We start from the raw sequence: 27274 nt of genomic DNA, 5'->3' as shown, positions 1-27274 counted from the left end.
CTCAGTCTTTTCTTCTCAAGGCTAAACATGCCCAGTTCTTACAGTCTCTCCTCATAGGACTTTGTTTCCAGTCACCTGATCATCCTTGTTGCCCTCCTCTGGACCTGTTCTAGTTTGTCTGCATCCTTCTTGAAATGCGGAGACCAGAACTGGACACAGTACTCAAGATGAGGCCTAACCAGTGCTCAATAGAGGGGAACTAATACTTCACACGATTTTGAAACTATACTTCTGTTAATGCAGCCTAATATAGCACTTGCCTTTTTTGCAGCCACATCACACTGTTGGCTCATATTCAGCTTGTGATCAATGACAATTCCAATATCCTTCTCACATATCATGTTACTGAGCCAAGTATCCCCCATCTTATAACTGTGCATTTGGTTTCTTTTTCCTAAATGTAGAACTTTGCATTTATCCCTGTTGAATTTCATTCTGTTGTTTTCACAGCCCAATGCTCCAGCCTATCAAGGTCCCTTTGAATTTTGTTTTTGTCTTCCATGGTATTAGCTGTGCTAATTTTGTATCATCTGCAAATTTGATAAGCATGCTCTGTACTTCCTCATCCAAGTCGTTAATAAAAAAGTTGGAGAGCACTGAGCCCAGGACCGAGCCCTGTGGTACCCCACTCTTCCGCCCAGTTTGAGAGGGAACCATTGATAAGAACTCTTTGATTACGATTCTGGAGCCAACTGTGGATCCACCTGATAGTTGTTCCGTCCAGCCCATATTTAGCTAGCTTGCTAATCAGAATATCATGGGGCACTTTGTGAAAAGCTTTGCTGAAGTTGAGGTATATTATGTCCACAGCATTCCCACAGTCTACAAGGGAGGTTACCCGGTCAAAAAATGAGATAAGATTAGTTTGGCAGGATTTGTTCTTCATAAATCCATGTTGGCTCCTAGTAATCACTGCATTGTTTTCAAGGTGCTTACAGATTGACTGCTTTATAATCTGCTCCAGAGTTTTTCCAGGGATTGATGTTAGGCTGACTGGTCTGTAGTTCCCCGGTTCCTCCTTTTTGTCCTTTTTGAAGATAGGGACATCATTAACTCTCCTCCAGTCATCCGGCACTTCACCAGTCCTCCATGATTTCGCAAAGATAATAGCAGTTCTGAGAGTTCTTCAGCCAGTTCCTTCAATACTCTAGGATGCAGTTTATCAGGCCCTGCTGATTTGAACTTGTTCAAAGTGATTATGTATTCCTTCCTTGACCATTTGTCTATCAATCTCACACTCCAAACCTGCCCCTTCTACTTCATATTTCCCGGGAGGGTCATAGACCCTTTTTTGGGAGAAGTCTAAGCCAAAGTAGGAATTGAGCACTTCCGCCTTTTCTTTGTCATCTGTTATCATTTTGCCATCCTCATTGAGTAGCTGTGCTACCATTTCTTTTCTGTCTTTTACTATGGACGTATCTGAAGAAAGCTTTTTTGTTGCTTTTAGCATCCCTCGCTAACCTCAACTCATTCTCAGCTTTAGCCTTCCTGACACCATCCCTGCAATTCCGTGATACCTGTCTGTACTCTTCCTTTGTGGCCTGGCCTTCTTTCCACTTCCTGTATGTGTCCTTTTTTGTTTTCAGGTCATCTCTAAGGTTTTTGTGAAGTCACATTGGCTTCTTCTGTTGTTTCCCCCCTTTTTTCCTTGACAGAATTGCTTGCCATTGCGCTTTTAGAATTCCTTTTTTAGAAACTCCTACCCATCTTGGACTCCTTTTCTCCATAGGGCCGCTTACCGTGGAACTGTAGTTACCATTGTTCTGAGTTTATTAAAATCAGCTTTCCTGAAGTCCAGGGTGCACGAATGGTTACTCTCAGCTTTTGCTTCTGTTAAAAGCAAGAATTCAACTATAGTGTGGTCAGTTTGCTCCAGAGTTTCCGTAACTGCCACTTCATCCACCAAATCATCTCTATTGGTTAGAATCCTCTGGTTGCTTCCTCCACTTTCTGTAGGAGAAAGTTATCTCCAACACATCTCTTCCTGTATTTCTATGCAGGGATATATATTTTTAACATATAACACGACTCCACCTCCCTTTTTATTCCTTCTGTCATTTTTGAACAAGTTATATTCTTCAATTGCTGTATTCCAGTCATGGGTGTCATCTCATCAAGTGTCATTTATACCTATCAAGTCGTAATTACCCTACTGTATTAAGAGTTCAAGTTCATCCTGCTTGTTTCCCATGCTCTGCACATTAATATACAGACGTCAAAGACCATGCGATTTCTGGCTTGGCTTCCTTACTTTGCTCAGTACAGAATGTGCTCATTATGGGCAGCTGCTCAAACTTGATAGAAACTGATACGTAATAGACACATACGGGAATGATTGAAGCTACTATGTTGTACCAGCTGTCTCTCTTACTGGGCAATATGAATTTGCCCCAGGATATGGGGTTTGTGTGTGTTTTAAAAAAGAGCATGCTTTATTCTAGAGGATTATGCACAAATATAATTTATGCAGCATTTACTCTGAAGTAAATTAGATTTAACCTGGGCTGCTTTCTCTCTGTCTCTTACAATGGAAGCAGACTTCTAGCCACTTTATATAGTAGCCACTGTGTCAAAGCACGATATCGAGTGAAATTGTAGAGGTGGTAAATTGCAACAATTTTTACCATCATACTTTGTTTTATTTAAAAAATTTACATCCTGTTTTTTATTTATAAATTTATATGTCTCAAAGCAGTACATAATATACATAAAACTATTAAAATCAATAAATAATAGTTAAACTGTCCAGGTAATCATATACTTTCAGCAACTACAGCAGCCAGAACCAAAAAAGGACTCAATATTAGCAGTCAGGAAATGCCAGAGTAAACAGAAAGGTCTTTAACTATCTGTGAAAGCACCACATAGTTGGTACTCACTGGATCTCCATGGGGAGCTCATTCCACAAAATGCCCCTCTTTCAAACCCCAGTAACCAAACTTCAGTAGGTCACAGAACAGTCAGGAAGGCCCTACTCATAGATCACAGTTAGGTATGTGGATGGACTATACAGGAAAATACAGTATCTGAGATAACCTGGTCCCAAACGGATCAAAACCAACACCTTAAAATTAGCTCAGTAGCTAATCTGCAACCAATGCGGATCCCTCAGCACCAGTATTATGTGTGGTAGGAAGCCCCACTGAAAAGCCTAGCTGCAGTATTCTGTAGTTGCTACAGCTTTTAAACCAACCTCAAGATAGAGTGTGTTACAGTACAGTAGGGACCCACTCATATGACGGGTTACATTCCAGACCTCCGCCTAAAAGCAAAACACACCAAAAAGCGGAACTCCATCAATAAAATGGCGCCCGGTGCCCAAAAAACACTGTAAAAGCAGAACAAGCGCCATATGAATGGGGCCTTACTCTATTTGAAAGCCGCCGTATTAGTGGAACACCAAAAAGCAGGCCGCCAAAAAGTGGGGCCCTACTGTAATCCAGGTGTCAGGTTACCAATGCATGGACCCCTCTCCAGGGTTGGTAATAATTAACATACTAACCAAAGCTGGTAATAGGCCCTCCTTCACACTTGGGTCTCCAGTGACAAAGATGGATCCAAGAGCATCCCAAAACTACAAACCTGTCTTTTTAGACAGAGTGCAACCGCATCTAGAACCAGCAAATTTCCCAATTCCCAAACTTGGAAACACCCACCCACACTGCTTCTGTCTCATTGGGATTCAGCTTCAGTTTACTGGCCCACATGAAGCCCACTATTGGATCCAGGCACCAATCCACTCTTGACTCAAGTTGTAACTGAGAATTAGAGCTGACTAATCAGAATACTGATGATGCCTCCCCCAAAATTCCCAATAACAATTCCCAATGGCTTCATATAGATATTCAATAGCATTGGAGACAGAATAGTGCCCTGCTGTACCTCATAACATATGTGCCAGAAGGCTATTTACTGTTTGGAAATAGCCCCATAGATAGGACAGGAACCACTGTGATACTGTGCCCCCAACTCCCATATTACGGAGCTGATCTAGAAAGATACTATGGTCCATGGTGTCAAAAGCCACTGAGAGATCAAGGAAGAGTAACAGGATCAAATTCTCCTTGTCCAATTAGTGTAACTAAGGCCAATCCCAAAACCAGTCCTAAACCCAGACTGGAATGTGTCCAGATAATCAGTATGCTCCAAGAACACCTGTACTTGGGCCACTACCACCTTCTTGAGCACCTTTCCCCAAACTAGAAGATAGTTGTCATAAATCTCTGGGTCCAGAGAGGGCTTCTTTAGGAGTGGTAGCACAACACCTCTTTAAGGGTGGCTGGCACCACCTTATCATGTAATGACGCATTCGCCACTTCCAGGACCCATCCTAACAGTCAGTCAGCTAGATCAATAAGCCATAATGGGCAGGGGTCAAGAAGACATATAGGAAGAACAACTACTTCAAAATATAATTATTTATACTGTACCTTTATTTGTGCAGTAATCTTCTCTATCACATCTGAGTTCAGTTTGCAAAATAGCATATAATACTTAACATTTAATGAGGGAATAATTGCAGGAGGGGAGAGTGCTCTTGCACTCAGGTCTTGCTTGTGGGCTTCCCACTGGCACCTGGTTTGGCCACTGTGAGAACAGGATGCTGGACTACATGGGCCACTGGCCTGATCCATCAGGCTCTTCTTATGTTCTTAATCAGCACTCTCAAATGTTCAAAATGTTTGCATGCACTTACTATATCATAATCTTTATAGCATTATCCCATATTGCAGATAGGATGCTGAGGCAAAGAGAGTGTGGAATATGTAAGTCCATCTAGTGAGTTCTGGGCATAGGAGAACTTAAATCAGAGATTTCCAAATTATAGCTCAGTCTCTTAGCCACTGTGCTACACCAAAGCATAATGAGCAGAAGGAAAGTCACTGTTTTCCAAATATGCTGGAGTTCATGAAGTGCTGTAATATGTAGGTTCTATAGCAGCTCTCATTTGTCCATTAGCACAAGAGGTTGTTCATGCTTTTTGGATTTCGTTTATTTTCTTACATAAAGCTCTAATGCAGGGATTCCTAAACTTCAGATGGCCCACAACATAAAAATACAAATACAATTAAAAATTATACAGAATCTAGCAAAGCACATTACAATTGCTACACTAAGTGGAAAAATCATTAAGTGATCCACCAAGACCCTCAGCAATTTTCAAATGACCGGGGGGGGGGGGTTGGGAACCACTACACTAATGCAAGGCGCAGAACGACTTTTCTTTGTGCCCTCTGCACCTTTTGGAACTAACTCCCTATCCGTAGAAGTAGTTCTCAAGAGATGATAAAGAATGCTGTATTCCTAGTTTTGCAAAACATTTCCAATATATAAGAAAAGTTAAAACCTGTGTTTTTACTCCTAACAGTGATCCATCACAAAGTGACTCCAATATAAGGGATTTTTGGATGGACATGCAAGCTGTTACAGTCTACCTCAAAAAGCTATCAGAGCAGAATCCTTCTGCCTCTTACTATAATGTAGATGTTCTAAAGTATCAGGTGACTACTTCTTTTTATAGTGGGACTTGAAAGGGAACTTTAGCATCTCTAAAGTATACATTTCCTGTTTAAAAAAATGAGACTAATAGTTTTTAATTTACACCACGTTAGTTTGTCTCTATGGTTGGCTGCAAATATAGCAATTGATTCTTTCCTTCATTAATTTGTTCAGCCTGTTTTTCTTCATAGCATTTATAGAAATATTCTGTTCTTTATTGGCCATTAGGACCCCCCAAGTGGTGTCCTGGTGGCCCCCCCCCCCGAGAAACACCCTTCAGCTGGCTGGCTGCAAATATAGCAGTTGATTATTTCCTTGATTAATTTGTTCAGCCTGTTTTTCCTCATAGCACTTACAGGCGGGCCCCACTTTACGGCGCTTCGCCTTTCGGCGTTCTGCTAATGCAGTGACTTTCAGTTAGGGAAAGTCCCCGCTTTAAGGCGCTTGTTCTGCTTTTACGGTGGTTTTTGCTCGTCGCGCGCCATTATCGTCAATGGGTTCTGCTTTTCGGCGGCAGTCCAGAACGGAACCTGCTGTATAAGTGGGGCCCGCCTGAATAGAAACATTCTGGTTTCTCTAGTGGGCATTAGGACTCCCCCCAAAGTGGTGTCCTTGTGCCCCCCCCCGAGAAACACCCTTCAGGTGAGTAAAATGCTTCCATTTCTTTTTTAATTCTTATATTTGAAAACCAAATTATTCTCCTCTTGGCTGTTGCCCTTACTGCAACATGTTAGCTGCTGCCTTTTTTGGCCAGGTGGGATCAAGAATCGGGACGAAATGAACACAACCCAGAAATTTTGCAGTATTAAAAGACACAGACGCCTTGGAGCCAAGAGTTAATAAATGACCTCAGCTTGTGTCTTTATCACCTAAACAAAAATATTTCATGGCAACATAGCCTGTTTAAGGACTTCTTATAGTAATGCAGTTATTTTTTACCTACTGAGCTTCTGTTTAAGTTTGTTGTTGTGCAGAACAGAGCTTGATAGTTTTCAGTATTGAACCTAAAAGTTATTACTTGATTATTTTCAAAGGTATCTTCAAATGGCATCCAGTCTACACCTCTGAATCTTGCCACTTACTGGAAGTGCGATATTAACACTACTGATGTAAGAGTTGATTACAAGTACAACCCGGCCTCTATGGCAGTGCCAACTGTGCTGTCTAATATACAGGTCATGGTACCAGTTGATGGAGGCGTAATGAATATGCAATCACTTCCACCAGCAAAATGGTAATTTTTTTATTGTGGATCTGCATGGAATTCATTCCAGTATGTTGCTGCTTGTTTTACAACAAAAGCATTGTGAAAAGCAATCCTAACTTTAGTGATGTCCCCTTTATTTTTTAATTCTAAGTCCATAGTGCTAATATTATGTGCTAATTTTAGGGATTCTGTACAGCTCCCAGAAGATAATACATAGGCAATTTAACTAGAACTATGTTCTCTAGTTTAGTACAATTCTTCATTTTCACAGTATTTTAGATTGCTTTTTCCTGTTCTGTTCAGTGTCTAGCACATTTTTGGTAAGTAAAAATAAAAGACTAGAAACAATAGCAGGATTGTCCATGAGATTGAACATGAACTTCCCCAATTGCATGGTAAGAAGGGAATGGAGTCTGTTTTTAAAAACAAATGGGTCATATGGAAACGAAGTGCAAAACCCTGCCACCCCCTAGTTACAGCTTGTCTGCCTGCATCCCCTCTCCCTTAGCACTTTTGTCCAAACAGCACAGGAACAACCTTAAGGAGGCTTCTGCATAGGCCCTTTTGTTTTTAATGCTGATCCCCACAGCTAACTTTCCAAATGATTAGGACGGTTCCATGTGTTTAAACACACAGGAACTGCTGCCATCATGTTAATTTTAATCCTTGGTGCCATCTGAGCTAAACAAAGGTTGGTTTTTAAAATGTTTTCCATACTAGTATAAATTATAATGAAAATCTGTTACACCTTTTTCTCTTATGCTACTCACTCTCATTTGCTAATGCCTTAGCTCATACACATGGTTCAGCGACTGATGTACAAGGGAAGTCATCTTGACAGCCTGGGTGCTCTTCACAATGGTGGGCAGGCAGTTTAAACAGACCTGTGTTTGGTTGTTGAGTTATGTTTTGTTTTTGGCTTGTGTAAAAGAGCAGTTGAAACGCATAATAATGGGATTGTGGTCAGATAGGAAATCCTTGGGGGCAGATGCAGAACGACTTTTGAAGCACCTGTTTACCTGTCTCTAGATGGACCAGCAGTCTAATTGCTCCTTAAAGCCTTACAGATTTTTGCAAAACATGTTTTAGCCCTAGTAGTGTTTTTTTTTTGTCCATGGACTTTCTATATTGGATTCTTATTCTACATTTTCACCTTAACGCCGTGATAGCAAATCTGTTGTCCTTCAGATGTTGTTGTAGTCCCAGTTTAAACAAGCCAAGCCAGCATGGCCAATGGTCAAGGGTGATGGGTACTGTAGTCCAACATATCAGAGGTCATAGATTCCCCATCCCAGCCCTAAAGGCAGAGACAAAAAGGGGGTCAAGCCGTGCTCATGTCTCTTTAAACAAGAACCCAATTGTCCAATAATAAGCCAATGCATCTTTTTGTTGATATTTTTATGCTTCTTTGACAGCTCATTTTCCATATAAATGTGAGATTTATTAATTGTTCAAATGCTATCTATTTAGGCATTCACCTTTGTAGAACTATGTCATCTTAGTTATTTGAAAGGTTATCAAGAGGGGGTAACTCAGAGGGTAGCAATGTTTCTGAAAACTGACGTTACCTGAAGTTCATTAACTAGGCTTTTTTCTTACAGGAATTCAGAACAGATGAAAGCTTTTTGGAAATTACATAGTATTTCAGAAAAATCAGAAAATGGAGGTAAGAATATAACTTTTTTAAAAAAATTAACCAGTATATATTTTTTTCTTATTGATCATTTATTTCAAATTGAACAAGTAAGTAATGGGAAACTGATGCACATTTAATGTCTTGTCTAGTACATTGTATGAAGTTTCTTGTCAGTGTGATAACACTGCTTTGGGGGGCCCTTCAGGCACAAAATCAGCCTATTAAAGTATTTCTAGGTTTCATTTCTGCCAAAGTCATTTTTATGATTTATCTTTTCTTCAGAAACTAACTCTTCTATATTTGCAATGCTAAAGCTGGCTTTGGATATTCTAGGTTCTTGTTTTGGCCATAGAAATTTATTTATTTATAACAATATTTGTATATTTTCATTAAAAACATCAAAGTGGTTTACAACATGTTAAACAACAAACACAGAATAAAAACATTTAAAATACAATAAAAACAAAGATCAACTGTTGCAAAAAAAAATCTTCTTAATTGCCTGCATAAGCCATAAGAATGATGTATGGTTTTGCTAATTTATCCCCATAATTAAACTCAATGAAAGGAAGAACAGAGGTAGTTACCTTAGCAGCTATAGGCTATCAGTGCACTGGCTTCAGTATATTGTAATTAGACCTCACTAGCCATTGACTCATCTGTTCAAGTGTTAAGTTTATTAAAACTTTAGCAGCCCAAATGTATTTTAAAAGAATATGTCAGTGAATTAGTTGAAGGGGATTCAGCAGAGAGTAAGCAATGCTATAGACTGTGTGAACAAGGGCCCAATTTTTAATTGCCCCTTTCTGCCAGTATTTTGAGAATGTCCTTTATACAGTTTTATAGTATGCTTTGTGTCTTAGGTCAGGTGTGTTGGCCCTCCAGATGTCGCTGAACTCCAACTCCCATCATCCCTGGTAATTGGTCATGCTGATGGGAGTTGGAGTTCATCAACATCTGGAGGGCCAAACTTTCCCACACTTGCTTAAGTAGAGTTTTAGGGGATGTATCTAATGTTAGTTCTACTCAGAGTAGACCCATTAAAGCTAATGAATCTAAATTAGTCATGTCCATTGACTTGGATGAGTCTCCTCTGAGTAGGACTAGCATTTGATACAATTCTTTTTTTGTTGTTGTTAATATATTGCTTTCAGTATTTTTTTTAAAAAGCAACTAGTTTATAAATCCCCCTCTAGGATGCATACCTTAACATGGTGATGGGGTTTGAGAGTATCGAAGAAGCTGAGAGCAATGCTGTCAGGAGTCTAGACCAAGAGGCTAGACTCGTAGCAGGGGCACCCAAGGCGGAATGGTCAAAGCTGAGACACCAGACTAAGATGCATCCAGACTCAGAGGAAGGCAGTGGTAAACCACCTCTGAATACCTTTTACCATGAAAACCGTATGAATAGACTATCCAAACTGCAACACGAGATAGTGCTGGAAGATGAGACCCCCAGGTCAGAAGGCACTCATTGAGTTACTGGGGAAGAACAACAGACAAGTACGAGTAGCTCTGTGACTAATGACACAACTGGCTCAAAGACAAAAGGAAGCCCAGAGGCTGAAGCACACAGATGTGAAAGAAGAGTCTGGAGTTGTTCAACGTACACAATGAGATGAAATGGACTGCCTTCAAGTCGATTCCAACTTATGGGCGACCCTATGAATAGGGTTTTCATGGTAAGCGGTATTCAGAGGGGGTTTAACATTGCATTCCCCTGAGGCTTAGATGCAGTGACTGGCCCAAGGTCACCCAGTGAGCTTCATGGCTGTGTGTGGATTCGAACCCTGGTCTCCCAGGTTGTAGTCCAACATGAACCAGGGAAAGTTAGAAATTGTCAAGAAAGAAATGGAACGTACGAATATTACAATACTTGTGTTGTTGTTCTTATGTGCCTCCAAGTCGACTACGACTTATGGCGACCCTATGAATCAGTGACCTCCAAGAGCATCTGTTGTGAATCACCCTGTTCAGATCTTGTAAGTTCAGGTCTGTGGCTTCCTTTATGGAATCAATCCATCTCTTGTTTGGCCTTCCTCTTTTTCTATTTCCTTCTGTTTTTCCAAGCATTATTATCTTTTCTAATGAATCATGTCTTCTCATTATGTGTCCAAAGTATGATAACCTCAGTTTCGTCATTTTAGCTTCTAGTGATAGTTCTGGTTTGATTTGTTCTAACACCCAATTATTGGTCTTTTTTGCAGTCCATGGTATGCGCAAAGCTCTTCTCCAACACCACATTTCAAATGCGTTGATTTTTCTCTTATCAGCTTTTTTCACTGTCCAACTTTCACATCCATACATAGAGATTGGAAATATCATGGTCTGAATGATCCTGACTTTAGTGTTCAGTGATACATCTTTACTTCTGAGGACCTTTTCTAGTTCTCTCACAGCTGCCCTCCCCAGTCCTAGCCTTCTTCTGATTTCTTGACTATTGTCTCCATTTTGGTTAATGATTGTGCCAAGATATTGATAATCCTTGACAAGTTCAATGTCCTCATTGTCAACTCTAAAGTTGCATAAATCTTCTGTTGTCATTACCTTAGTCTTTTTGACATTCAGCTGTAGTCCTGCTTTTGTGCTTTCCTCTTTAACTTTCATCAGCATTCGTTTCAAATCATTACTGGTTTCTTCTAGTAGTGTGGTATCGTCTGCATATCGTCTGTGGTACAGATCATGAACTGGTAATATCGAAAATCAGAGTAAATCTAAAAGAAGAAGAACAAAACAATCATAATGCCAAAATACAATTTAAATAACATCCCAGAAGAATTTAAAGATCAAATAAGGAACAGAGTTGAGGCTTTAAACCTAGCTGATAGAGAACCAGAAAAACTATGGAGTGAAGTCAGGGACATTATCAGGGAAGAATGCAAAAAGACAGTATCTCTAATTAAAAAGAGAGAAAGACCTCAATGGATGACTGATGGAACTCTTAAAATGATTAGAGAGAAGGAACGCAAAAGCAAAACACGCTTAGAATCCTAAATGCAATAATACAGAGACTAGTACATAGGGTCAAAAAGAACTACTACAATAATTATTGTACAGAAATAGAAGAGGATAACAAAAAAGGTAGAACAAGAGCCCTATTCCAAAAGATTAGAGAAATTAAAGGGAAATTTAAACCAAGAAGTAGGGATGTTGAATAATTAACAGGGGAACACACTGACTGACTGAGAGGAAATAAAAGGAAGATGGAAGCAATTCACTGGAGAATTATATAAAAGAGATGCAAGGATGACAGATTCATTCACGGAGAAACCATATGATGAAGAAGCAGAAATTTTAGAATGTAAGGTGAAAGCTGCTCTTAAAATACTTGGAAGAAACAAATCACCAGGAATAGTGGCATACCAATTGAGCTGCTTCAAGTTACTGAGACTGAATCTGTCCAAATTTTGACAAAAATATGTCAATAAATATGGAAAATAAAACAATGGCCCACAGACTGGAAGCATTCCATATACATCCTAATTCCAAAGAAAAGAGATCCCAGAGAATGCAGTACAGTAGGGGCCCGCTTTACGGCGTTCCGCTTTACAGATGTTCTTTCATGTGGCGGTTTTCAATTAGGGAAAGGCCCCGCTCTTACAGCGCTTGTTCTGCTAATACGGCGGGTTTTTTCTGTCGCACACCATTTTGACATCATTTTCGCATGACGCAGCCCATTATAGTCTATGGGGCCCCGCTTTACAGTGGGGGCCTAGTCCCTAACCTGCTGTATTAGCGGGGGCCCTACTGTAATTATTGACCTATTGCCTTAATATTCTGTCCTGCCCAGAGTCAGAATCATGAAACGGAGGCGAGACTGGAATTAATTCCTGTTTTATTAGAGTAACATCGAAGGCAAGGCATCTCAAAAATTTAGCTAACTAGCTTACTGTAATCCCTAACTACTCAGGCTTACACTGCAGCATGTAAGGGAGTTGACTCAGCACCCTCATCAGGGGGAAATAGGAAAGGTTTTTGCCTGTAATCTCTGACTCCTGTGTGGGATCTCCCTCTGGCCAAGCCTCTTTTTTCGGCACCGCACACAAGGTGACAGAGGGCACACACATGTCTGCTCATCGGACAGTCTAGACTCCTCAGGTGCCGGCTCCATTGAAGGGGGTGGAGACGTTTCTGGCGGGGAAGCGTTTGAAGGGCCAGACAAGGAATCCGGGGGTGGTGGAGTTGGGGCGTGTGAGAGGTCTTGTTCCAATGGCTCTCCTGGGGCACTTGGCAAGGGAGGGGTCTCCACGTGAGCGGGCAAATTTCCCGTGGGAACCAGAGAGTGGTTGGTCGTGTTTCCTCCCCTCAGATCTTCAGTAGCATTCTCCACATCTGACGTCTGCAGAGCTGGGGGTGCGCCGTCAAACAGCTCCCCCCCAGAGTCACTCTGCACTGGGAAGGGGCCCTGGGGCACCCCCACCTCCTGATCCAGGCCCTCCTGGGTCACTTGGGGCTCAACATATTCCATGCAAGTAAAATAATGCTCAAGATTCTACAACGAAGGCTCTTACCATATATGGAGGAGAAATGCCAGATGTCCACGCTGGATTTAGAAAGGGAAGAGGCACCAGAGATTATATTGCAAACATACCTTGGATAATGGAATGGACCAAGCAATTTCAGAAGAAAATCACCCTGTGTTTTAAAGATTGCAGCAAAGCCTTTGATTGTGTAGATCATGAAAAACGATGGGATGCTTTAAAAGAAATGGGTGCCACAGCATCTGATTGTTCTGATGCGCAACCTATACTCTGGACAAGAGGCTAGTGTAAGGACAGAATATGGAGAAGCCAACTGGTTCTCCATCAGAAAGGGTGAGAGACGGGTGTATTTTTTCACCCTATTTGTTTAATCTATATGCAGAACATATCATATGGAAAGTGGGATTGGACCAAGATGAAGGAGGTGTGAAAACTGGAGGGAGAAATATCAATAATTTAAGATATGCAGATGATACCATACTACTAGCAGAAACCAGTAATGATCTGAAACAAATGCTGATAAAAGTTAGAGGAAAGTACAAAAGCAGGACTACAGCTGCATGTCAAAAAGACTAAAGTAATGACAACAGAAGATTTATGTAACTTCAAAGCTGATAATGAGGACATTGAACTTGTCAAGGATTATATCAATACCATGGCGCAGTCATTAACCAAAATGGAGACAATAGTCAAGAAATCAGAAGGCGGCTAGGACTGGGAAAGGCATAAGTGGATAAGAGAAGAATCAGCTGATTTGAAAAGTGGTGTTGGAGGAGAGCTTTGCAGATACCATGGACCATGAAAAAGACAAATTAAACCAGAACTATCACTATTATATTATTATTTGATTTATGTTCCTCCCTCCCAATAGGAGCTCAGGGTGGTGATGAAAATGAGGTCATCATACTTTGGACACGTGATGAGAAGACATGATTCACTAGGAAAGACAATAATGCTGGGAAAAACAGAAGGGAATAGAAAAAGAGGAAGACCAAACAAGAGATTGATTGATTTCATAAAGGAAGCCACAGACCTGAACTTACAAGATCTGAAGGGGGTGGTTTACAACAGATGCTACTGGAGGTCACTGATTCATAGGTCATAAGTCGTAATCGACTTGAAGGCACATAACACACACACAGTTTATAAATTTGTATGTGAATAAGAGTAGTATGTAGATGTTGTGCACAAGGAGTATGAAATTAAGGGGGACAAGTGGTGAGCACATTGCTTACATATGCACAGGCCCAGTTTGGATGTATTTTAAGCCAGTCCATGAGTAAGTGTGAACAAGTGAGTGTGCAAAAACACAAAGCGAAAATTGTAGCTTCTTCCTCTGGCCCTCTTGCTGCCATGCCACCTTGAACTGAGTCATGGTTTAGCTTGGCATTACATCAGAACCTGGGCTTGTGGCTTGTCTCCCCCAGACAAACCACCACGTTGAAAGCAAACCTTGTTGCCTGGAGAGACAGAAACCCAAGAGCCCAGGTTTGGACATGAGCTAAACCCAACCATGGATTAACTCTGGGTAGCATGGCAGCAGCAGGATCAGTGGAGGAATAAAGCAGCTGCATTTTTTGCTCCATGCACTCACTTGACTGTTCACTTAGCCATGGTTTGGCTAGTGTGAAGCGCAAACCAGGCCTCTGTGTAGTTTCTTCACTTGCTGGATCTCTTAGCAACTTTGGATTGCATGTACATGTAGCTGAGGATGTTAATTTGGAGAGCTACTCTACAGTTAGTAGAGAGAATAAATCCTTGTTCACAATACTATAGATTTAGATGCAAAAGGACTGCTGAAATTGTGCTACCAAGGGCCTAGGTAATGAGAGGAGGTGAATTATTCAGTATTTCTTTTGCTATGACCCCAAATGCTTTGAAGGAGCATTGTTTTCCAGAATACACTTCCTATTTTCTGCAGTTACTGGCAAAGGTGTCTACAAAGAAAAAAAGTTTGTTTGCAAGTGTAGTTTGAATCCAAGCTATGCCTATAATACTGACTACTTCAAGTGGATCCACTGTCAGTGCTGATTAGCACTCTCAGTGAGTCCCACTTGCCAAGTGACAAACAGATGCATAATTTTAAGTTCCCAATTGTTCCTTTGCAACTGTCTTTACCTGCCCCACACATGACATTGTCGGGCAGGTGGGTATTATTTGGGGAAAACGGCATCAGAAGCTAAATTAGTACCTTTGCCAGGCCTAATTAGGGCCTGTGAGTTGGAGATTTCCCCATGGCTGATGTTGATGATTGCTTTCTGATGTGCTGAAATACACATGCTTATATTTTCAGGTGATCAAATTATTTCCCAACCATTTAGATGTTGTGTTGCAAACCAAGTGCTTAATTATTTTCACTTGTGTATTCTTTTTAAAAAAAAAATTTTCTCCCTGAATAGGCTCTGGCTCCCTGAGGGCCAAATTTGATCTTTCAGAAGGACCCAGTAAGCCAGCAACACTTGCAGTGCAATTCATCAGTGAGGGAAGCACTCTTTCAGGAGTAGACGTTGAACTAGTAGGCACTGGCTATCGGCTTTCCCTAATTAAGAAGAGGTTTGCTACTGGTAAGCAACAATCATAACTGACCATACAATTCTTGCTATTTTTAGGTATTGGTGGGATATAGTTAATGCAAGGCCAATTTGCACTTGCTTGGAAGTCAGATATGTTTACTGAATGTACATTGTGATTTGGTATTTTGCCACAGTCAAAACCATGAGTTATTGCAGAGTAGCAAAAAAAACCTGAGTGAGCTTTGTGTGTGTTTGAATCCTTGCTAAATAGCACACCTTCCCTGGAATTAGTCACACTAAGTCTTTAAGCTTCAAAATAAGGAAACTAAGTTTTTTTCTGAAAGTACATACTTGATAGGAAAGAACTTTATATCTAGCTAAGTTGGAGAGGCAAACACTAAGTAGTGTTTACCCTCATGATGTGAGGAGAGAGACAAAGAGAATATGGCTTCTCTCTCTCTCTCGCTCGAGAAAGAACAAGAAGCCAGAAGATGTAGTCAGGATCCTAAGAATATCAGTTTACACAGGAAGGGTTAGCAGGAGATCAAACGATAGGTGCAGCCTAGGAATCAGGAGGTGTCTTCTGTATCTCCCCATGCAGACCCAACTCACCTGTTCAAGTTAAATCACATATTCCAACATGAGTGACAAGGGAATATGCTTGTCTGTAATACATATGCCTTTGTAGTAGGTTCAGGAGAGTAACCTCCTGGCATGTGTCAGTCACAGTGCTTAGACACGAATCTCCTATTCACATTTTATAACATTCACCGTGGCCAGTACCACTGTATGCTCTGCAAAATGTCTGTTGTCAAAAGTTTGAAAAACCTTCAGAGTTTTATACTGGTTTGGAATCTTGTAATATAAAGAATGAAACATTTTGACATATATAATTCAAACATTAAAACAGATCCACAATTTTTGGCTGGTTTTGTTAGCCAACCTCAAAATTAGGTTGCCTCTTCCTTTATCTCCCTTTGCTGGTTTGCTCCTTAGTAGGATTTGTCACACTCACTAGAGGGCAGTGGAAATGTGGAAACCTGATCTAAACATATAGCTCTGGTTGTTAACTTTAAATAGAAGAATACTGTATTTGTAAGTAATAGCAATCAGTGTAACTGTTTTAAGGTTTCATTTTGTTGAAAAAGTGTTAACTACAGAAGCTTTTTGTGTCTTTCAGGACGATATATGGCAGATTGCTGATGAGTGTGCAGGGGAGAATCAGTTCTCTCAATGAATAGAAATTCACTATTTTACTTCCTTTCCAACACTATTTTAACATGCATTAATTTTTGAAAATACGTTGCTTAATTTTTGGAGTCTTATATCGAACAAAAATGCACTTTTAAAAATAAGTCATTGAAAACAAACTCTGTATTTTATAATAGCACTGAAATGAACACCCAACACTATCTGTAGATCAACTGAAATATTGGGAAACAAAATTATTCAAATATTTAATACTTATGTAGCCTCAGAGCCAAAATAGCAATCTTTTCTAGTATTTAAAGTGTGTGGTGCTTTGTGACACCTTAAACAACCACAACATATTTTAGCTTTCTATAAATATTACTAAAGTATATTTTTTCAGTTTCATTATTGCCATTCCATTAAAGTGGCAAAGCAATTTTTGTTTCATTCTTGTATATTCATGTGCCATATCTTGTTAGAGATATGTATACAAAATAACTTGATTTTCATATACCATATATAATTAAGTGTATATTGTTTTATAAAAGATGGTTTTAAAAATGTAAAGTGCAATGTTTTTTAAAAATTGCAACAGACAACAGATATTTACTTCTGCCATTAGTTATCTTTATGGGAGTTGCAATTTTTTAATTAATGCTGTAGATTAATTTATTTTTATATGGAATGTGTAACATTTGTGCCTTTTTAAAATTGTGCCTGTCAAAATGTCTATGTGCCTCTCGTTTCTTTTTCAATTTCTAGATCTTCCACAAAGAACACTTGATGTTTTTCCGTGTTATATGTACATCTGTGTAATTCCCATGGCAGGGATTTAGAAGGGAAACGTAAAATAACTATAAAATGGCCTTTAAAATATTACACGGATTCCTAGTGGGTTAATTGCAATAAATGCAGCCACTGTAAAGGGAACTGCTTGACTTTGATACATTCAGAGAAAAACAACTTGTTATCAAAATTTCAGTATCACCAAAGATTTGTAAAATCCTGAAGATGTATTAAATGATTTTAAAGCAATTTATACAAGAATAATTGTAGCATTCCCTTTTGCTGACTATAAAGTTTCAAGTGCTTTCAGACCGGCATGAATGTAAATGCTGTACCTTGTGAGGAGTAACATTCTTTTAAAGATTTATTTTGAGCAGAACAAAAATGGACATTCATGTTAAATTTCAACAAAACTGATAAACTAAGTATTTGAATCTTGGATTTGCCATATTTTAAACACAGTGGCTCTGAACAACAGAAATAACATATTAGGTTAATTTTTAGCATAAATTACTACTTTAGAGCTTATATATTATGCTGTCAAGACCTTATTAAATGCTGAAATAAAAAGTCATAGAGGTATGGAATTTTACATACCTCTGAACTAGTGTGTGGGGGGAAATAGTTAAATATAGAAATACTTGTAAAATAATTAATGGATTCATCAGTCAACTTTATGTTAACCTACTATAAAGGCTGCAACTAATGACAGGTACATATGTTGATGCATATGTTGTGTTGATTTCAAATAAATTTATACTGAGCCAAATACGCTCCCCTCCCTCTACCCCCTCTTTTGTCCCCTGCAAAAGGGAAGACAGTGTGGCAATTTGGGGGAGCTAGGAAAAAATGAAGAACTTCTGGTTGGAAGGTTGGCTTACATTACAAAGTGGCCGAAAAAGAAATGCTTTGGTACCATTTCATGGCTTGGCTGCTCTCAACAGCCCAGTAGCATTCCTTTTGTAATTAGGGACAGAATGTTCCATAAAAATGATGCTATGTAATGCTTAGCGTTATTCCCAGAAGCACCCTTTGAAGGAAAGAAAAGGTGGCTGTCACCATTAGCCAATGATGTAGAATAGTTCCCATGGGGCATTCTGTTCCTAATTTCAAAGGGAATGTTGCTGAAGGCAGCCAAGCCACAACTTGAAGAGGCAGTAAATATTTTTTCCTTTTTAAAAAGACTGCCACCTTGTCTTAAAGGTAATCCTACCCCACACTCCAAGGTTCTTTGATTTCATCCATTCTCTGAAGACTGGGTTAATCTTAGGTGGGAGCCCCTCCCCCTCAAACAAATGCTGAAAAAATCTGGGCTGACTATTTCAGCCTAGCCCTAATTTATACACTCATAACTGAACGTAGGATTGCAGTCAAAAGATGTATATTGAATTAGTTTACATTTTAATGTTTTCATTGTTTTATCAAATCGTAACTGGGATTTCATTGGAGCAGTATATACTGGATTTTCATATTCTAAAATGTAAGTCTTTACTGAATATTACTAGAATTTTAATTAAAATAATTGGCATTTCAAATGGTACAGCCTTTTACTGGAATCTTAATTCTAATCTGCTAATACAATCAAAACTGTTGAATTTCAATAGTAAGGCATTAATCTATTTTACTCTATTTTTAATCATGTACTGTTTCTAAATTAGTGAAAAAGCTATTTCAGCACTTTTAATCTAGCCTTAATGCCAAGTGTTCTCAAACATATCATTCACAAAGGGTGCAGGTTACAATTTTGAAGCCATACAAGTTTATATAGAAATTTTGTAAAGAAATCTAGAAATTGTATAAAAATACAGATATCTGAAAAATTGCAGGTAGCAAGCTGGATCTTGCTTCTTTATAAAAGTGGTCAATTTTGTAGCTGCCTCTTGAGGAATTTGTAAACACAACTCTAAAGGGTCTTTGGTTTCTATGAATTGTAAATTAGAGCAATATAAATCTTTTAGAAAAAATGTAAATACATTTGATCTTTCACAAAATGTAAAAATATTGCACCCCATAATAAACACGTAATATATAACTTATAAATTGACTCTACTGTTTATATGCTATCTTGGAGGTATTTTCAAACATAAAATGAAGGGCAGTCTTCTTGCTTAAATCTATTGGGTTTTTTGAACAAAGGAAACACATTTAATGTGTTTGGATTTTAGTAAAGCACATGGTATAATAATGTTGTTTTAAAGGGGAAAAAAGTCTACCTAGCAGCCTCCTATGGATAGATTCTTCTATCTTTCTACAGGGGCTCATCGGACAGGAAAATTTCATGGGATCTTTGTACTGTTCGTATTTTTAAAAATACCAGGGATTTGGCAGGAGGAAGAAAAGGGTTTAAAGCAGGTCTTACGCCATAAGCAGAGCCTATCTTTGCACATGCCCTTTATTCTACTCTTAACAAGGAATGGTTATATTTTCCACTTCCTTTCCTCTTCATGTAAGAAAGTTGCCAGCACAGAGAATGAGATCTGTGGCATAATATTGTACAGCAGCCTTGTCCAACCTTTGGGCCACAGATGTTGCTGGACTACAGTTCCCATAATTCCTGACCATTGGCCATGCTGGCTGGGGCTGATGGGAGTTGCAGTCTAGCAACATCTGGGAACCCAAAGGTTGGACAAGGCTGTTGTACAGCATATGCTGTATCTGAAAATCCAGGATAAGAGGATATGGGTGTACATTCTTAGATAACCCCTGCCTCCCCCTCTCTCTGTTGTGCTAATACAGCCATTTTCAATATGTTGGGTGCTTTGCTAGAAGAAAAAGTATTGGGAAAGATAATATAAGTAAGCCTGCAATAATTAATCAAAGATAATGAATTGTAAACTTGTCCTGATTTAATGAGACACTATTTTAAAGAAGGCATTCTCCTTCTCTTCCCCTTCTAAATTGGCACCTGCTATTTTCCTCCCCCTCCTGTCAGCAAGGGGAAGAATTAGATGGAAATTTTGTGCATTCTCACATACAACACCATTGCTAGTCCTTACCTCTCACCAATTGGAAAACTCTGATTAACAAGAAAAAAGGATGATTGATCTACTCCATCACCAAGGCAAACCTCTTTACTTCCCAAAGAGGCAGTCAGACTCCATTCTACAGATTTCTTTGGGAGCAAGCTCCATTGAAATCAAGATTTATGATTAACTAGATCTAGAAAGTAAGTTCTCTTCAGAAGCTTTGGTTTTATGTGCATGCAGGCTTTATTTTATTTAGGTACTCTATATACCACTTCATTTCAGAGACAATTTCCAAGCAGCTTACAGTTATGTTGAAAATTTCACAAATAAAAATCAAATATGAAAAAAGCAAAAATTCCACATTTTAGAGAAGCATAGCTAACCATTAGATAACATATCTTTTTGAACACCAATATAAGCTGAAACAGCATATGGGGACTGTAACAACTACTAGCAGATCAAAACAGTGGCTGGTTCATAAATGCAGCACTGTCCCACCAACCTCAGCCTTTTCTTAGCCAGCCCCCATCTGCCTGCCGCCTTCCTTGCAACAGTCCAGCGGATGGCATTATAAATAAATAAATAAATAGCCTGTCAGCTTTTTCCTCTGTGAGTCTCAATGTTGTCCTTGTGGAACCTGGCAGGGAAGAGGATGCGAACAAAACTAGAATTAGCTGGCTCTGGCTCTACCTATTGTTGGTCTCTTTGCCTTCCACCCTACCAGTCCTGAAGGGCACCGGCCACCACCGCCAAAATAGAGTTAGCCCCACTCACCAAATATGCAAGCATGTATTTATAGATAGCGGCAGCACATCACCTCTCCCAACTTAAGTTCACACAAAAAATGAAAGCAAAATTGCCCCCCCCAAAAAACCTACCACCCCATCCTGGAAACTCCCTGCTATCACTAGAGAGCACCCACAATCATTCCATACATACACAGTACCCCTACCCTCGGTACAACCCAAAGGGACAATCTGGTTATAACAGGACTGGTTGTAGGTCCATGGGCTGGGAGCGTTCCCACCCACACCCCCAAGGGTCTCCAATCATCCTCTCCAAGTTCTACTCAGGCTTGTCACTGTCCAGTGGTAGGGCTACCAGGTAACTGTATGAGTAGGTGGGAATAAGTGGCAATTTGCATATTAATGACACATGGGCTGGGAGCCCAGGGCTCCTGCTAGGAGGAAGAGTGGGATATAAATCAAACAAATAAATAAATGATCCAAAAACCTTGATCCAATGACAGCCTTGTGAGTTAACTTTTTGAAAGGAAGAAGAAAAATGGAAATGGACTGCCTTCAAGTCAATCCAGACTTATGGCTACCCTATGAATAGGGATTTCATGGTAAGTGGTAATCAGAGGGGGTTTCCATTGCCTCCCTCTGAGGCTAGTCCTCCCCAGCTGGCTAGGGCCTGCTCAGCTTGCCACAGCTGCACAAGCCAGCCCCTTCCTTGTCCGCAACTGCCAGCTGGGGGGCAACTGGGCTCCTTGGGACTATGCACCTTGCCCACAGATACGTGGCACGTAACCCCTGAGCCACTCACTGTGGGGGTGATCTTTAGCTAGCCCTTGACACCTAGGAAACACGAGTGGGGATTTGAACTCTCAGACTCTGGACTCCCAGCCAGGCTCTCCTCCCCACTGTGCTTATACCAGCTGTACTGAAAGGAAGACATGTGCATTAAAGACTTTTTGAGATTGTATGCAGGAGAGTGCTGTCTCAGGCATTTTTAGTTCAGTGTTTGCTATTATTGACTTAGTGATGTAATTTGCAGCTGATAACTGATTTAAGGGAACCAGTTATATTGATAAGAAATGGAAATAACTTCAAACACCAAGTAACAAAATGAAATTAACCAAGATAGGGGACAAATGTACATTTTTGCTGTCGGATGGGAACTTGGTCAGTTGGAAGCAACAGAAGAAATGTTTGGTAGATCACAAGTTGACTGTGTATTACATCTCTGCATCGCCATCTTTCATTATAAATTTTTTTGATTCAAGATTTATGACACTAGAGCTGAAGACGAGTACTCTGTTAAGTATCTTGCCTTGTCTTTCAGCTGTCCTAGGTCAACAGTATACATTATCAGAGAGAAAGAACTGACTTCACCCAACAGTCTCAACACAAAATTAAATTTTTTTGACTTCATCTACCATAGTGTCAGGATTCACTCTTTCTGCAGTCTGTATTCCTGTTATGTTGAAATGTCAACTTTTTCTGTTGTTCCTGGTAATAAACCAGCAGTAACTGTACATAAGTATTTTGTTTTCATCCATCCAGGTTTATTTTGTTTATTCAGTGTTGATACATTGTATAAAACAGTGTTTCCAGAGTGGGTTTAGAAGTGAAAGAGCTGAGCTAGTTAGGTTGACAGCTATATATTTTTGTTTATGAACTGTATTTATATTTCAGTTTATTATGCAGTGAGGAGCTAGTTTTACACTATACTGCAGGGGCCACTAAACCATAGCCCTCCAAATGTTGTTGGATTCCAACTCCCATTAGTCAGCATAACAAATGATAAGAAATGATGGGAGTTGAAGTCCAGCAACATTTGGAGGGCCAAAGGTTAGCTATTCCTATTATACTGGTGACTTTCAGAAGCACAGCTCATATAATTTTCTAACCTAAAATGCTTTTTGTGTGAAACATTGTTTTTTTCTTTGTTTTTGCTTGAAAAATTTCAACAGTACCAGGAAATTATCCTGGAATTAATTGTTCTTGGCTTGGTTAAACTGCCCAAACAACAGGAGAACCATTTCATAGAGTCCATTGTAGATTATACAGCAACTAGAGTGGCTGTATACTATAGCCGGCATGGATTTTTCGTATTCCACCATGTTACATTGAAAATACCCCCCTTGCTAGTATGCTGCTTCCCATAAGTGGGTGCCATAAATTCATTTCAAAACAAAATCTTAGCAAAACGTATAGTACTAAACTTATAAACGCTTCCTTAACAAACCTCTTAAGTTTTCATGGCGATACACAAAACACTGTGAGAGAATCCACACTTTAATTTCTAAAACATGAGTAAAAGAATCCAGGTCCCTGTTGGACTTTTTTCTGTCAATGGTATCATAATTTGTTGAAATTAATTAAAAAATCACCCATGTTCACAGAGTACCTGTAATTCTATTACTGGCCTTGCATACCCTGACCTTCATCTGCAGTTTAAAAAAATGCATAGCTGCTTTTTAATTAAGAAAATTAACATTGGAGACTGTAAGTGCAGGAATGCTCAATAAGAACTAATTGTCAGTGTTCCAAAAGCCAGACTAACAGTTGTTTGGTTTGGCTAATCGGGACCACACCCACGCCAGACATTTATTCCACTTTAAGCAGTCATGGCTTCCTCCAAAGAAATCTGGGAAGTACAGTTTCTGAAGCTGCAGTGGCCAGAGTGGTTGAACAGTCAGCCCCTATTCCCAGAGAATTCTGGGTATTGTAGCTCTGTGAGGGGAACAGGGCACCTCCTAGCAACTCTCAGCACCCTTCACAAACTACACTTCCCAAGATTCTTTGGGGAAAGCCATGACTGTTTAAAGTGGAATAAATATCTGGTGTGGATGAGGCCAGGGACAGCTTTGACTTAAATTTGGGTTGGAGACTACATGTGTCTCCTGTAGAATAAAAAGGTAGGGGTAACCCTGAAAAATGATACCATTAACAATATTTCCCTTTTGGAAAGGAAAGGGGCTTTCCCTCTGCCCAGTGCCCACCAAATCTTCTCCTGCTCCCCTGTGGTCAGCTTCACCTATCCTAAGCATGATTGCACAGGAGTAAATCCTATTGAACTCAGTAAGTATGCAAATTATCAAATCTGCCCTCTCCCTTCATCTTCCCCTCCCCATTCTTTCTCCTCCCCCCCGATCAATTTCACATATTCTAAGTATTATTGCACAAGAACTCAAAAAGCATCAATCCATTCTCAGCAAAGTTGAACAGGATCCCATTATCTCCCAGATTAAAACGCTGAGAAATTCACTAATAGGCAAAAAAAACCCTTGCCATTTAAGGATGTACCTATAACCAACAGATATTTCTATCAAACTGTAAAAAGCAGGGAAATTGGGCAGCTATACACCAGGGGAGCAGGAGACGTGACTTACTATCTGAGATACTGTACTGCCCTACAATTTGTAAAAATGCAAAGACAATTTGGGTTGGCGTTTCACATTCCAATCCATTCCTGTAGCTTGGAAGAATTTGGTAACGTGCCTCCAAGCATTTGCTGAATGGTGGCAACACCTGCAATCAGGACTGCATTTCCAAAGATGGAGACCTATAGTTTTTGTGTTTGTTGTTCTTTTTAGTTTGCTTCTATCCTGTGTTACTTATTGTTTCTAGAGAATCTAACCTAGAAAACTATATTTCATTATTCATCCTAGAAATCTGTGTCATTTTTTAAATTAATTTCAAAGCCTTTTCATTGGTCAATGTCATATGATGGTGAAGATAGCCTTTTGTGTTTCGAACTGGAGGTTATATTCTGTTTCTGTTTTGGGTGCATTAAAAGTTGAATCTGAAACTGCAGCTTTGATGTAAAATCAGACTGATTACAATACGTTGCTACTTAAGCAATGACTCTAGCTGTTGGAAAAAAACAAACTTGGCCTGCCCAAGATGCATGTGTTCAGCCTGCTATGCTTAAACCACTCCACTTAAGGAAGGGTGAGCATGGTCAATTAAAAACATAGAACACACCTAGAATTTTGCTAGAATATATTTCACCTCCCACTGTTTTATCTTGTGCAAACTGAGACATTCCTCATGTCCGCTGGAGACTATTCTGCAGAATAGTCAGTGCCAGTATTCCACAGTTGTTTTCAGAGTGTTTTAGTGTAAATTATGCCAAGTGTTGCTGTACTTTACATATTCACAGAAACAGAAGCAAAAGAAAACCAGTGGTTTAGGTAACCACTAAAATTGCAAAGTAAATCAAACATATTTAAAGTGAATATCTGAACTACATCAACTGTCTTAATACTGTTGTTTCAACCCTGCTAAAACAAGATCAGCACAGCATTTTTATTTTATTTATTATTTGATTTATATCCTGCCCTTCCTCCCAACAGGAGCCCAGGGCAGCAAACAGAAGCGCTAAAAACACTTTAAAACACCATCAAAACAGACCTTGAAATACATTAAAACAAAACATTAAAAACTTTTAAAAAAAAGCTTTAAAAACATCTTTTAAAAAGGGGTTAAAACATTATTTTTAAAAAAACGTATTAACAAACAATTATTTTTCCTGATGTTTGGCCTGATTGCAGGAGTTGCCACCACTCAACATATGCTCAGAGGCACATTACCAAATTCTTTCAAGCTACACAGGAAGTTGATTGGACTGTGAAAGACCAACCCAAATTGTGCTTGAATTTTTACAAATTTGTAGTGCAGTACAATATCTCAGAGAGGTCAGGTCTCCTGATCCCCTGATGCATTCACTATAGCTGCCCATTTTACCTGCTTTTTAAAGTTTGATGGAAATATCTGTTGGCTATAGACATTCTTAAACCGCAAGCATTTTTTGCCTATTAGTGAACTACATTCTACTGCACCTTCTGATGTGTTGTAAAAATCCTATACTTGTTTGGATCCTACAACCACAATAGGCTAGGTTGATGTGCCCCTTCTTCAAATGGTTTCCTATGTAGTTAGGAGTCCTCTGAGTACTGGTCTCTGCCACTACAATGTAAGAATGAACACTTGGTTTTAAGCTGGTCATACCAAAATTTATTTCTAAAATTTGTTGAATGTAGACCACTTGAAGAATGTACAGTTATTTAGGATCCAGACAGGAACCTTTTATTGCAAACAGGTTGTTCAGATCTGATTTTTCTGTGTGTACATTTGGCACTTTAGCTTCAATATGTATTTATTTTTCTATTCTTTTGTTGATATTCTGCCAACCATACCAGTGAAATGGATACCATATCAGAACTTGATGGAATGTTGTCTAAGCTATTTGCTGTTCCTTCTCTCACTCTTCCCTCAACCTCTGCTACCTTTTCCATTCTGGGCATGCATGCAGGTATTTCTGAACCAGTGTGCATATGCTTTTTTAATTACCAGGAAGTGTGTAAAAGTAAGTATTACCAGCCTTATCCAGTCAGTTTACCTGTATCATAATTGGCTCAGTGGAGGGTTTATGATTTTTTGGATGGGTGGGGATTTCCATTTGTGCTTTTTTTTATTTATTAGATTTATATCGCACCCTTCCTCCCTGTAGGATCCTAGGGCTTTTAATTACTGAGGTCTTGTGTAAGACTCCTCTGTTAAAACCCAATATTATGCACCGATTACAGACTTCCAGCTCATTCATGCTCCATATTTACTAGCTTATTTACTTAATGTGGCTCCTGTGAGAGAATGGATGGGATATAAATTCAATAAAATAAAATCTTAAGAATATCTCCTCTGAACTGGGCCTGTGGGAAATCAGTAGGAAAAGGTTTCTTTCCTTTGGTGTTAGCAGAATGGCTAGGCTGTGTGCTGGTGAGAAGCAAATGAAAATAGGGGTGTAGAAATACAGGCTACCCAGCCAAATCTTACCACGCATGATCAACTGCTCACTTTTTTAAAAAATGCACTAAGAGGCTACTCCACCAGCAAAACAAGTTGTGTTTATCAGATTTTCTGCGATTAAAGTAGGAGCTAAAATTTTGACGTGTGGCTACAGCAAAAAAAAAAAAAAATTGTGGAGATCAGCATCACCGATTCCACAATAAACTCCCATAATTAGAGCTCTATTGTCACTGTTTTTTACATGGCACATTTTCTAGTGCTGAAGAAAAGCAGCAGTTTAAAAAGCGCGTTAGTCACAGGGAGTGGCTAAGACGAAAAGCTGGAAGTCGAAACCTGTCTTCTTCCTGTTGCATTGAATATATCAAAAGAAATATTTATTATCCAGACACTATAGCATGTGTTTTTGCTTCAGTAACACCTTCATATACTGCTGTTAATTTTCCCAGGCTATGAAAT

General features: G+C 39.4%; 1 protein-coding gene across 3 annotated transcripts in view; it reads left to right on the top strand.

Annotated features, from left to right (window-relative positions):
• FCHO2 (FCH and mu domain containing endocytic adaptor 2) overlaps positions 1–19353 on the top strand; it is a 166184-nt gene extending 146831 nt beyond the window's left edge. For all 3 annotated transcript variants that reach the window (XM_061621139.1, XM_061621129.1, XM_061621125.1), the window contains 5 exons: positions 5369–5501; positions 6534–6733; positions 8308–8372; positions 15223–15387; positions 16517–19353. In XM_061621139.1, the coding sequence (XP_061477123.1) occupies positions 5369–5501; positions 6534–6733; positions 8308–8372; positions 15223–15387; positions 16517–16539 (586 nt within the window). In that variant the 3' untranslated portion in view covers positions 16540–19353. The remainder of the gene's footprint in view (positions 1–5368; positions 5502–6533; positions 6734–8307; positions 8373–15222; positions 15388–16516) is intronic.
• Positions 19354–27274: the final 7921 nt, after the last annotated feature.

The sequence above is a fragment of the Rhineura floridana genome, chromosome 1 (genome assembly GCF_030035675.1).
Source record: "Rhineura floridana isolate rRhiFlo1 chromosome 1, rRhiFlo1.hap2, whole genome shotgun sequence".
Classification (NCBI taxonomy): domain Eukaryota; kingdom Metazoa; phylum Chordata; class Lepidosauria; order Squamata; family Rhineuridae; genus Rhineura; species Rhineura floridana.
This window is presented reverse-complemented; position numbering and strand designations above follow the sequence as displayed.